Source organism: Caenorhabditis remanei, chromosome X (genome assembly GCF_010183535.1).
Source record: "Caenorhabditis remanei strain PX506 chromosome X, whole genome shotgun sequence".
In the NCBI taxonomy this organism is placed as follows: domain Eukaryota; kingdom Metazoa; phylum Nematoda; class Chromadorea; order Rhabditida; family Rhabditidae; genus Caenorhabditis; species Caenorhabditis remanei.
Window position 1 is genome coordinate 2,938,644 of NC_071333.1, and position 12,691 is coordinate 2,951,334.

The following is a 12,691-nucleotide window of genomic DNA, read 5'->3' on the forward strand; positions in this document are numbered from 1 at the left end:
AAGACAGAGATCCGATCCCTAAGGGAAATGTGAATGTGGTATACGAACAACCGAATATACCACACCACGAACCCCACAAAGAGAAGCAGGATCCATGGGAAAAACCCAACGAGCAAATCTTCAGAGAAGTATGCCAGGAACAATGGAGGACCACGTCAATGTTCGAAACAGTCCTTCAAATTGACCCAACGGCTGCGGTACGACAATTGTTGAAGAGATCCGATATATCCGTAAAACGAATCGGAGAAACTCTGCTGATCTCAAAATGCCAAACGGTGTCTCCAGACAGAATCCACTGGGACAGAAAAATAAACACAACATGCTTTGACTTAATACCCGTCACCGTGAAAGACAAAGTATGGTTTTTCCTACCAGGGAGTCAAGACCTCGTTGCTGAAGCCATGGAGATCCCATGCGAAGAGCGACCACCGTCAGTAAGATGGGAACACAACCGCTGGGTGGGATTGAAAAACCAGGAAGTTCAACCTCAACATCTGACTCGTCCGAACAAGAGAGAGCAACAACACTTCATCTTGAAAGCCCCAGACACATTCTACACAATCCTTGGCGAAGAGAATGGAGTCTCCACGGGAGCGGACAAAGAACAATCTCGACGACTGAATAAAAGATTGGTCACCGAGGGAATCCTGAAAGAGACGTTGGAAAAACTCTCTAACTCGACATCAGCTGCAGGCAGATCGGCCAGAAACATGTACGAATCAGCCATGGGAAAACTTCGTGAAGGACTGAAAATGGCCGTCTTTGAGATTCTGGCTCTAATACTGTGGATTGCAATACCACTCTTAACAATTGTGTTGATTCTTGGAATATTGTATGTGTACATCAAATACAAAACGATCCGAAAAACGAGAAAACTTGCTCGGCAGACAATGAGACAGGCAAGGAATGCCTTAGTGGAGTATGCTCACAATCAAATCGCCAGAGTTAACAATGTCGAAATGGAACAATCCACCAGACGACCACTGAAGTCATACCGAGAAGAGTACACCACATTCTCGGTTAATTCAGTAGACGTGAACTCGATCAGTGCAGCCAGAATCCCACACATTGATGTAGAGTTGGACGGAGAAACACTGAAGGCCCTAGTCGATACAGGAGCCGCAATCAGTTATCTACCGCTCTCTTCCGTGAAATCCGAAATAATTAACCGGAACACACCCTCTGCAAGAGCAGCCAATGGATCTAGCATACACTTTTTGGGAACATGCATGGGAACGATAAAAATCGGAAATGTATCAATTCCCCACGAGTGGCTAGTGTCCAAAAACTCGGAGTGTCCGGCGCCAATGCTAATTGGATCTGATCTGATAAGAAAATTGAACAGCCTTGGACATGGATTGAACATCAACCTCCACAAAAAGACCATCAAAATTGGTGAAAGTGACATCAAAATCAATGCGGTCACTGGAGGCGTGAAGACAATCTACCGTATTCCACCATTCGAGAAAAGAAAAGAAGTGGAAAATCAAATCCAAGAAATCCTTAAACAGGCAATTGGACAAAGATCAGACTCACCATTCGGCACACCTATTGTGCTAGTGAGGAAAACAGACAGTCAAACAGAACTTGCCCAGAAAAGCTTTAACAGAAAAGAGTCCACCCTCTCTTCTGGAGCTCCGGGACGGAGCTCAGTGGGAGAGCGGGGATGTGACACGCCGGGAGCTTCTGGGCAAGAAGAAGAAAGACACGTGCCGAGTCTCCGCCCCTCCATCAAGGAGGAGGCGAGGAGCGAGGCTCCGGCAGTCGCGGGTCAGCAGGCCTAGCGCCCACACTTAACCCCACATTTTTAAACACACATATATCCAGACACACACTTAACCAGACAGATTTTTCCTAGATTATCACACTAAGTTAGTTTAGTTTATTCCTTAAAATGTAATTCATTCTTTTATTGTAATGTAGTTTCTCTGTGCCTATATTTTTATTTTATCTTTATCTATTTCTCTTTATTTTGTAGTTTATCTTTTATTCGTTTATTCCTTTATCTTCTTTTAATAAATTCGTAACTATCTAGAGGACATGGTTGTTTGTTGTTTATTTCAGGAATTAAATTTTAAATTAGATCCCCCTTCGGGTGGCATCTAACAATATATATAACAGTTTTATGAAAGTGTTCTGAGAAATAAAATCTGAGCGTTATCGGGAAATGTGCAAACAATCTTGACGCATTTCGCGTTGCTTATCGAACTGCAAAAATAAGGGGAGAGAGAGAGACCTTTGCTTCCTGCCAGATTTTTATCGGTGTGATTGCGTTGTGTGTTCTCGACACCAGTCAAGCAGGCAACACAGAACATCTGAAGAGACGCAGAAATTTTGTGTGGAGGTGGCCGGGAAATGAGACGACCACCGATACGTTCATTCATTACACCTCAGCGGGGGAAAAGGGGAAAGAGGAGAAGGGGTGCGTTGTGATAGAACTTTTGGGTATAAGTGAAAAAATAAATGAGAATATAAACAAAATCTGTAATTGAAAGTGATTTTGGGACCAGCTCCCAATTCGGGAGTGCAGTCATAAGGATGGAATTATGTTGGCTACTTTTGGTGTTTTCAGTGAACAATGTAACTTTTCAAAGTCGTGCAAATTTATTCAAAACTTATGATTATTTCCAGATATTGATTGGTATGCAGATCAAACCAAGAACTTCACTTTTGTAGTTGACAACTTTTTTGTCTGATCTCTTTCCAAAAAGTTATGAATCGACAAAATAAGTCTCCCCGTTCTTTTAAATTATTGTTTAGTTCATATAGATTTGCTGTAATTCTCTGAGGAGCCAGCTAGAAAAAGGAAGGGATGTGCTTGATATTAATGGCTCAGGAATATTCACACTCTAGGATATTAAACAAAGTTGCAGCGGGCCGGGCTCAAAAAAAAGGTAGATGATTTTTCAAAATTTTCAAGAATAATTCAAAAATTGAGCATCCATGAATGCATTTCACACACAGACGGAGATTTTTCAGGTATACTTGGCGTTTTCTAAAAATTTCTGCAGCTCAAAGATCCAAATTATATTGTATTTCGAAAATTGTTCTTTGCCCCCGTCCCCTCGAAATTGAAAGTGCGTAGTACTGACAACTGATAAGATAACAAAACGAGGTTCGCTGGACAAAATGTGATGAGCACGGAGGAAAGTAAAAAAAAGAGAGGAGGGTGGAAGGGGTTTCAAAAAAACATTAGTTGAAGACAATAAGGTGCTAAGATTCAAAGAAACGCAGATGAGTGTTACGAAATGAGTCAGTCTACATCTTTCTAGGGCACAATCTAAAGTTCAATGAGAAATTGAGTATGCATTTTAAAATAGCTTTTTTCTTGCTCTTGCTTCAATCATTGGTCGGTGGAAGTGATGGGAATCAAAAATAGAAAAAAAGATCATTTTGAACTGGCAACTGGGGAGAGACAAGCGGTGAGACGCAGATGACACGAGTCGTATTGACCACACATTTCGATCATATTTTCAATGTGGCAAAAATTGAGAGAGTGTACGAAATTGATATATAGGGGAGAGAACACGAAAAACAGCCAACTCACCACCCAGTCGCTGTACTTTTCTTTCATTCCTCTCGCAATATCGTTGCACTGGGTGAGCTGGCTCATTTTTTTGCTTATAATATACAAAAACGTTATTTTTCAGACATCTTTCTGGTTAGAAGTCAACACAATGTATTATATTCTTGATTTTTGTGAAGCCTGGGATTTTTTGTATTTGGTTTTTGAAGGTGAGTATTAAATGTTCCAGGTATTCAAACATTGATTGCATTTTTTCAAATGTCCTACTGTATGGACGTCGCAATAATTCAAAATTTGATTTTTCTGGAGTTCTAAATTTTATTAGTTTGGAGTTTTTGAAGGTATGTCACTGGTGTCAAAATGGAAAGCAATTTTATAATTTTCATTTTTAGGGAATACTCTCAACCACACTACGGTGCAGGTCTATCTAATTATTTATTAGTTTTGGAACGTGGAGTTCTTGGGGGTAAGTCACAATAGTCAAAATTTGTTTTTTGAAAAAAAGTATTTTTCATAGTTGTCAAGGCCCGGGCCGGGCCGGTAGAAAGATTTCAAGGCCCGGCTTCAAAAAATGACCCTTTTTCTCGAAATTTTCTTATTTTTTCATCAAAAACGCGACCATTTTTGACTATTTTTCAGAATTTCTTCTAATTCTGAATGATAGTCGAAAATTTGACTTTTTCGCAGAAAAATTCAACAAATTTGAAAAAAATTTGAAAATTTGACTTTTGCGTCAATTTGCCCACTATGGTATTTTTGATGGAATGGTCCGAGAGTGGTCTGTAGGTTTCAAATTGGCCGGAGTGATGTCTTTGACATCTCCATCTGAATCACTCTCTGAGATCAAAAAGCTTTCAGATCAAAAACGGAAGATGACGAGGACATGGACATTGTGGAAATCATCACAGATGTCAACGGAAATTTTGAAAGGAATTTAAGTCACTTTCTGATAAAATCAAAAAGTCGGAAGAAGGTGGGGAAAAAGTGAGTTGGCTGAGAGGGGATGAGGGTTCGTATTCATTATTCATTTTTCAGGTCATCAAGGTAACGGATATGGGAGCAAACTCGAGAGCGCCTTTCCTCGTTTACTTGCCTTTGAAATGGAACGACAAGAACTGGAGGATCTGGACTTAATTATTCTATAATCTGAATAAATATTTTTAGATATGCTTTTGTTTTGTACCAATTCATGAAGAACTAAGATTTTCAAGGTTTTATGAGGATTATATAATATCAAACGGAAATTCGAGTGTTGCTATGATGCTCAAAATCCCCTCGGCTCACTCTGTAATCAACGAATGGAGCAGTTGGTAGATTACATCTCATCATACCTGTGAATCTACACAACCTATCCACCTGGTGACTTTTTCAACAGAGAACACTATGAGGCTAATTTCAATCAAACTACACAAATTTAGGAATAAAATCTAGAAACGTAGCGGTTGACGCGTATTTTAGTGGAATCAACGCTGACTGGCGTACCTTTGACGCGTTTTCTAGTGGAATCAACGCTGACTGGCGTACCTTTGACGCGTTTTCTAGTGGAATTAACGCTGACTGGCGTACTTTTGACGCGTATTCTAGTGGAATCAGCGCTGACTGGCGTACCTTTGACGCGTATTCTAGTGGAATTAACGCTGACTGGCTAATTTCGGCGCTAAAAATGTTTTCAGACTCATTTTTGAAGCTTTGTGCTTAATTTCAGTGAATATCGTGAAGAAAACAAATCAAATCCCACCTTATCCGTTGACAACATCGCCAACTGCGCATTCTTCTCCTCCTGAGTCATCCGATGTGGGGGTTTCGTCTTACGAACTCCATGCGATTTCACCGGTGACTACGTGGCTGATGTTAAGCGTGACGGCAATTTCATCTCCTGCTTCATCTCATTTGGCATCTGGAGCCTCCATATCGTAAGCACCTGACTCCGTAAGCTATTCAATTTTTTGCACATGCAATATCTCCTCTGGATCTTCAGTGAGTTGTGCTGGCGTTTCGCATTGCTCACTTTTGGAATTGGCGCCGAATAAGTGTCTGTGACTCTAACTTGGAACTTTCTTGGCTCACAACAAACCGGTTGCCGTACTTGAATCCCACGTTGTGGAGAGCGGAGAAGATCCTCGTGACCCGGTGACCCGACAGCCATAACTCCTCCTGGCCGTAACTTCCCGATTATCGCCGCCTGTTGTGTTGGTAGCCCAACTCGTGTCGACTGTTCTTGCTGTGTACCACCAGCTCTCTGCATCGGGAATTGCGCAGCACGCTGGCAATTCAACTGTTGTTGCTCGAGTCGTAGCTTGGCAGTGATTCTACGTCATCGGGTGCACGACGAATCTGTGCGGGTGGTCCTTGTAGTAGATGCGGCATCGGATGCTCTATGTATGAGTTTCCGACCCAAGTTATCAGTCACCGCACGAGTAACATAAACCGGACAGACTTCTGGTCTAGCAAGACCTAGCTGACTGGAAACGACAATTCCAGGACCTCCGACTTCTTGTGGTGCTCCTTGAGCCGGCATCTGACGACTGACGCTTGCTCCAAACCCTCCGGGCGACAATGGACTTACAATGTATTGGTGGAACCCTCGTGTTGCTCCACTGAGACGTTGCTGTTGAGATTGGAGTGTAGTTCCACGAAGATTTCATTGTGGAGCGTGATACATTGTCTTTGAATGTTGTTGCTGCTGACAAATAATAGTGACCTGTGGAATTTTATTGAAGACACGAGTACTGCTGACTGATTGAACATGAATTCCGTGGTGTTGTTGGGAAACCATCATTCGATGACCTAACTCGTTGATGATATGGAATTGTGGACTGTTGCGAGAAGCGACTGAGACACTGAAAACAGAGAATGTTAGAACGTTTAACTTAGAAAGCAAAATGTATTCGATTGAGAGTTTTGAAATTCACAGATGTCTAGTGAGTCAAAGCTAAGACATTTCAAACGTCCAAGAGCAGAAAAATGAGATTTTCAATGAGAAATAGATCAACTTCAGCGTGTTTCATGAAAAAACGGACTTGATAGTGAAAACTGAGAATATCAATTGATAGTTATTGACGACTCTGCAATATTCAACAAAATACTTACTGAGTATTACTCAGTTTATGTCAAAAAGGAAAACCGATACCTTTTTTGGCAATGCTAAAAACTGGCAATTTCTACTCAAAATCTCAGAAATTACGATTTTCTCACGAAAATACCGTCCATTTTTGTCAAATAGAAAGGATTGTGTCGTTATTCAGCTAAAGTTTTTGCTGAAAATAACGCCGCACCCGAAAACATGTCGAAATCATCACCAAGTTGCCTAATTTCGCTAAAATGCACTGGAAGCCAGAATAATTTATGTCTTTTGCTAATCATTTCTTTGGAAATTTTGATGTTTTCAGTTGAAAAGTTGCTATTTTGATTCAATACATATATCCAGCAAAATTGTCAGAACCCGTAGGCTAAATTTATGTTTTTCTATCTTGAGGACATCTGTGAGATCCTCTACCAGTTAGTACGCCTATCTGGATGTCCAGAACTTCAGAATCCTCAAATTCTTGGCCTCCAAACATCCGCATCTTTTAAAAACTCAGTTTCTTAACCTGTCGGTTGCATTCTCGGGTCCGCATACTCCATTTGGTTTCCGCCGATTGAGAATGGTTTTTTTCGTTGTGTTGTTGGAGTGGTTCTTCTTTTACCGTAGCCGTCGCCGCTTCTTACCGCTCTTCTTCTTCCTCTGTCGGCACATATCCCTCACGATGTGGTGGTCCAAAGCCATCCGACATCCATTCCTTAACTATTAGACCATCTTCACTGAGACCTCCGATAACTTCGAATAGACCTTCCTGTTGGTGAATCACACGATACACTGAATTCGGGCAGTCGTAGTTACGGTCTTGAAAGCAAAATTAATAGAAAAATTCTGAATTCCAATCGCTTACACCATAAGAAAGTCCAAAATTTGCTCTAAAGAAATCTGCTTCCAGATCATCGTCCAAATTCGAGTCAATCCACATTGTATCCGCGTCACCTGGTGGATCCTCACCGTTCTATGCCGCACCTCCTCCGCCAGCGTCTCCACCGCCCTGTTCCTTATAATTGTGGCCATCTCGCGGTTGCATGGCGACAAAATTCTGTTGTGGAATTGGTTGGAAAGGTTGATTTGGGGTCGGTGGAGATGATGGTGGCTCGTAACAGTGTGAGTTGGTCATCGGTTCCTCTTGAATTGGATAATGATGTTCCATATTGTGTGGTGGAGTAAAAGCGCACCTCCAGATGCCTGAGGACTCCATGATAGCCTTGGTCTAAAGAAATTGTATCAAGTTTTGAATTTTAATGGAAAAGAGTACCTTGAGGATCCTCATCTGCTCTTGGGAGCTCATATTGATGTGGTTCTTGCTTCATTGGTTGCTCGGAAAGTTCTTCGTTTGGTGGAAACCGCCTGTTAGAGACGTATGCCTGCCATGCAATAGTAGACTGGGCTGAAAAATTAAAAAAAACTTTGATAAAAATGTATATATCAAAAGAAATAAAAGAAAAAGCGCGAAAAGTTATTTAGAAATGAGAAAAAGCGGGAAAATGGAAAGGAAAAGAGACAGAAATTTTTTTAAAAGGCCAAAAATCGATAAACTCCAAGAGATGTCATTTTGAAGTGGATGTTTGAATTTTTGGGCTCAAAAAATTTGGAAAAGGCTAATTATGAATAAAAACCAAGAAACTGTCAGGAAAAACCAAGAAAAACCAGTTTCCGATCATATTTTTCAAAAATTACTGTCGCAGAAATTCAAAAAATCCTGAAAGATTTTCTGAGTCATTTTTAAAATTTTTCCAGCCAAAATTAAAACAATGAAACATTTTGCACATTTTAATCACAAAAAAACTCATCAAACCGCATCGGAACATTTTTCCGAGACGTTTTTTTTTTCAAAATTTCGTTATTTCTTGCCAACTCGGTTTTCTAACATTTTTGACGCATTTTATAGGTTTTCGCGGTGATAAATAGATTGAAAATGTTCTAATCTATCAAAAAAGTTACCAAAATCTTAAAATACACTGATATTTTGATAAAAAACCGCCAAAAGTTGGATGCCGAGCATCGTCGTAAATCGAAAAAACCGGCCGCGACGCGCGCAGCACGCGTCGCGGTCAGTAGTTGGCAGCGTGTGTTTGCGGACTTGTCAACCGTAACCCACGACAATTTCGTGGAAATATTTAGTTTTTGGTATTTTTCGATTTCAAAACTCAATTTTTCGTGCTAAAATTTTACAAAAACTAATTTTTCAGCACAAAAACTTCGCCGGCAGAACCCTGTCGTGGAGTGTGGTATCAACCCGTCCTCGATAACTCATATGGTGGGGGATGAAACAAAGGAAAAGGACAAAGTAAGGGTTTTAAATGTTGAATTTTTCAATTTTTTCATTATTTCTAGTGATTCCTTGACGTGCTTTGCGAGAAAATGACTATTGCTCGCGGGTTGGAGTCCGAGAAGCTTGAGAAGTGGCTGAACAATGTCCTCTACCACGACTTCGATCTGATTTTCAAAGACGATTCGAGCTATCAAGACTTCTTCTTCCTTTTAGAAGGTTTCGGATATATCAAGAATAATAATGAGCCCGGATTGCAGCAGTTGATGTCAAGTAAATTATTTTTAGCTAGAATTTTTTAATTTAAATTTTTTTTGCGAATTTTCCCCTCCAAATTCAAATTTCCCTATTCCCAGAACAGCCTTGCGATGAGGAATTGGCAAAAGTGAATCACGAATCAGTCAATGGCGCCAAGAATGAAAAGGAAGACGATGGGGATATGAAGAGCCCGGTGGACGAAGAGGGACCACGTGGACCTCAACGGTACAGTAACAACTTGTGGAACTCCGTGTGCCTTGGTAACAGCATCGGAACAGCTTATGGATTTTTCGAAGCCTTCCCATCGGATTCTTCTACTGAAAATTGCTAATTAGTTTATTTGAAAGAAATTGAGTTGTTTTACAATCATTTCGTTCTTGTTCTGTCATTCCAGGCACTTTAAGATTTTGAGATTTTGGAAGTGTGAACATGAAGAAGATATATATATAAAACAAGTCAACGTTGTCTGCACTATTTCAGGATGTCAGAATTTGTTCAATGAACTGAATGTGAGCTCTCTTATTTCGAAACACTCTTTATATAGCCAGACAGATGTGTCTTCTCCCTAGTACACTCTGCGCATACTCTCAACACTGAAGGAAAGAGAGGGGGTTTCTATCAATCCTTATCAGTTAAAGATAAGAACATATGCATACTAGAGAAAAAATTCAATCAAAGCGAGAGAAAGTTTAAAAAATCGTATAAACAAAACTAGCAAAAAATAGAACTGCTACAAAACTTTTTATGTTAGAAAAGGTCTCCCGACAAAGACCCGACTCAGACTTTTTCCAAAACTTACGACAGAAGAAAAATTAACGTATATTGCTTGGCCAGCGGTCATTCGAGAAAAACTGATTGAAATGTGAATTTTATTTTGCCCTTGAAGAGTGACAAGCCGTCATGTGTATGAGAAGCTCGGGAGGAGAAGAACAACACTTCGAAGGTCAAACGATATTGGAAATCGAATTAAGGAATTAGAAGACGCGTAGAACTGAATGAGAAATAATCTGTATATCAGAAAATAACAGCGGTTTACACTTTTGACAGGAAATAGTAAATCACAAAAAAAATCTTTCCCGGCATTTCAGAAAATGTTTTTCTGAATGAGTCAATATACAATTTATCAAAACTGACAGGGCTACTGATGTCTCTCTCGTTATTCGTCTTTTCTCTCACTCACTCTCTCAGGGGCGGTATCGTAACACAACAGAAGGTCCATCTCCGCGTAGAAAGAAAAATATAAAAGGGATAGGAAAGATGAACAACATCATTTGACTATGGAGACTGTCTATCGGAATGACTAGGTCGCGCTTGTATTAAAAGTGATTTTTAAAAAATTATATTTTTCTATATTCTGTTTATTTGGAGTCAACTAGGAACCGTGGTAAGTTCTTTAGAAATATACTAAAATTATGAAAAAAAGCAAACTTGAAGGAGGACTGAAGTAGTTGGGTTTTTTTGCCATTTCCAATACTTCATAGAGTTTTAATAAACTTTTATTATTACAGTATAATTTTAAAACTGCTAAAAACGAAATAGTTTCCGTTTTCTTGACTGTTCAACATAGTTTTGTACACATTAAAAACATTTGAAACAAAGAACATATATTTTCAGGACAGTATTTTGGTCGTGCTAACGACAGCTCATTTTGCTGCAGAGCTGAAGAATGTTGGGATTAACATAAGAAGATATCTTTGAGGTCAGACAATGCAGGTGAAAATATTGTAAATTGCATTATTTCAGTAATTATATCATTCAGGATGTTATCATGGTGCTGCTACAATCGAATTTAACCACTGAAGATCTCTTCGATTTTTTGACGTTTTCGGAGAGAAAAGCGCTAATGATCAAGACGCCAATAGAGTGAAGAACAAAGTACAAAATCATGTGGATAAAGGAAGTGATATACCAACGTCTGAAGAATTTTTCAAAGCGTTGAAAGAAAATCCTTTGAACGAAGTCTCAGTCTATCATGGATCAGTAACACCTATCAAAGATTCGGGGAAGACGGAGTGGACAGGAATTTCCAATTTGAATCATTTGGTTGTTGAATCAAATGGTATCACAGGTCGTCGATAGGGCAGTATCGGAAATGGCATCTTGCCTAAAAATCGACCTTGAAACCAATCGAAGGAAAATTTAACTTCGAAGAAACCGGTTTTGTTGCATCTAATATCGCATCGAAAAAAAGAAGAAAGCAACGCTGTGCAAACAGGAAAACAAACACAATTCTGGTACTACTCACATTGTACTAAAACATCGTGTTGCGTGGATGAACCTGATACTGTCTTTGAAAGAATCGAGGATGACGTTCGACAAATCGCTGGTTTCTTCTACAGAATGTCAGAAAAAGGAAAACCTTAGGAAACGGAGACAAATCATAGAAAACGTTGGTCGAAAAAGACCATCACCGCATAGAAGACGTAGAGAGAATGAAAGTGAAAAACCGGCCGCAGTCAACAAAGAAACTTCCGAAGATCCGCATGAAGATAGTGAATGAATATCTTCTTCGAAAAACGAAGTGTTTTGGACAATTGAAAACTAATTTTATAATGCACGATTGAACAGTGATAATTCCATTTTCAAGTTTGAAAACATCAAAATAAAACCCTAAATTTCGAATTTCCAACTGAATTTTAAAAAATCATAGTGATTATGGTTCAGAACATGTAAAATTGAATCAGCAACTGACAGTGCTCTCTCATTTTCCGTTTTTTTCTCTCACTCACTCTCTTAGGGGGTGGGAGCGTCACACAACACTGACTCTGCCCCGCAGAAAAAGAAAAGTATAAAAGAGATAGGCAAAGTGAACAACAGCATTAGAAGACTGTCTACCGGAATGACTTGGTCGCCCTTGTATAAAAACTGATTATTTCAAAATTCTAATTTCTTCTATTTTTTTTTTTCAATTGGAGTCAACTAACATAAGAACAGTGGTAAGTTGTATATAAATAACTTTGAATAAACTAAAAGTATCGAAAAATGTCAAATTTATATGAGGACTGAAGTCATATTTTTGTTACGGATTCTAATATTTTAAAGGAAATTAAAAATGTAAAAATTGATGTAAACGGCACCACTCCTTTTTTTAAAAACATCTCTTTCTATCGCAATATGTCGTTGTGCTGGGAGATTTCACGAATTGTATGTATTGTGACAATATATAAGATTTATAAAAGGAAACGACAGATTTTTTGCCAAGTTTGCATACAATGAACAATTGTCTGTTATTTTATTTATTATTTTTCTCTTTTTCCAGTTTACAATCCGCAAGGAACCAAGAATCACACCTGCCGTCGATGGACAATGACTCGTGGGAAAACACATACATTTTTCTAACAAAATGTCTTCTCCTCGTTAGTTTTTTTTCAGAAGTTTCCAGTTCTTTCGAATAATTTTCCAATTTTTGCAGCACTAATCATTCGTCCACCTCTGCGAACAATACAAAATACCTATACATCACCAATATGGTCTCCAATCAACTGATTCATCTGAAAGTCTCCTTCGACGATGTGTCTATTACTGCAGATCGTTGAGAACTCCGAGTAGTTCTATC

General features: G+C 39.2%; 3 protein-coding genes across 3 annotated transcripts; 1 reads left to right on the top strand and 2 right to left on the bottom strand.

Moving 5' to 3' along the window:
* Positions 1-5,363: 5,363 nt before the first annotated feature.
* Positions 5,364-5,771, bottom strand: GCK72_022570 (uncharacterized protein; the record flags this gene model as incomplete). The annotated part of the gene is made up of 1 exon (XM_053734906.1): positions 5,364-5,771. The coding sequence occupies one exon, from the start codon at positions 5,769-5,771 to the stop codon at positions 5,364-5,366; it is 408 nt and encodes a 135-aa protein (XP_053578472.1).
* A 69-nt stretch (positions 5,772-5,840) lies between these two features.
* GCK72_022571 (uncharacterized protein) lies at positions 5,841-7,806 on the bottom strand (the record flags this gene model as incomplete). The annotated part of the gene is made up of 4 exons (XM_053734907.1): positions 5,841-6,134; positions 6,228-6,366; positions 7,235-7,409; positions 7,575-7,806. 4 exons carry the CDS (start codon positions 7,804-7,806, stop codon positions 5,841-5,843), a joined length of 840 nt encoding a protein of 279 aa, XP_053578473.1.
* Positions 7,807-8,969: 1,163 nt separating this feature from the next.
* On the top strand, positions 8,970-9,466 carry GCK72_022572 (uncharacterized protein; the record flags this gene model as incomplete). Its single annotated transcript, XM_003096616.2, has 2 exons — positions 8,970-9,150; positions 9,234-9,466. The coding sequence occupies 2 exons, from the start codon at positions 8,970-8,972 to the stop codon at positions 9,464-9,466; spliced, it is 414 nt and encodes a 137-aa protein (XP_003096664.2).
* Positions 9,467-12,691: the final 3,225 nt, after the last annotated feature.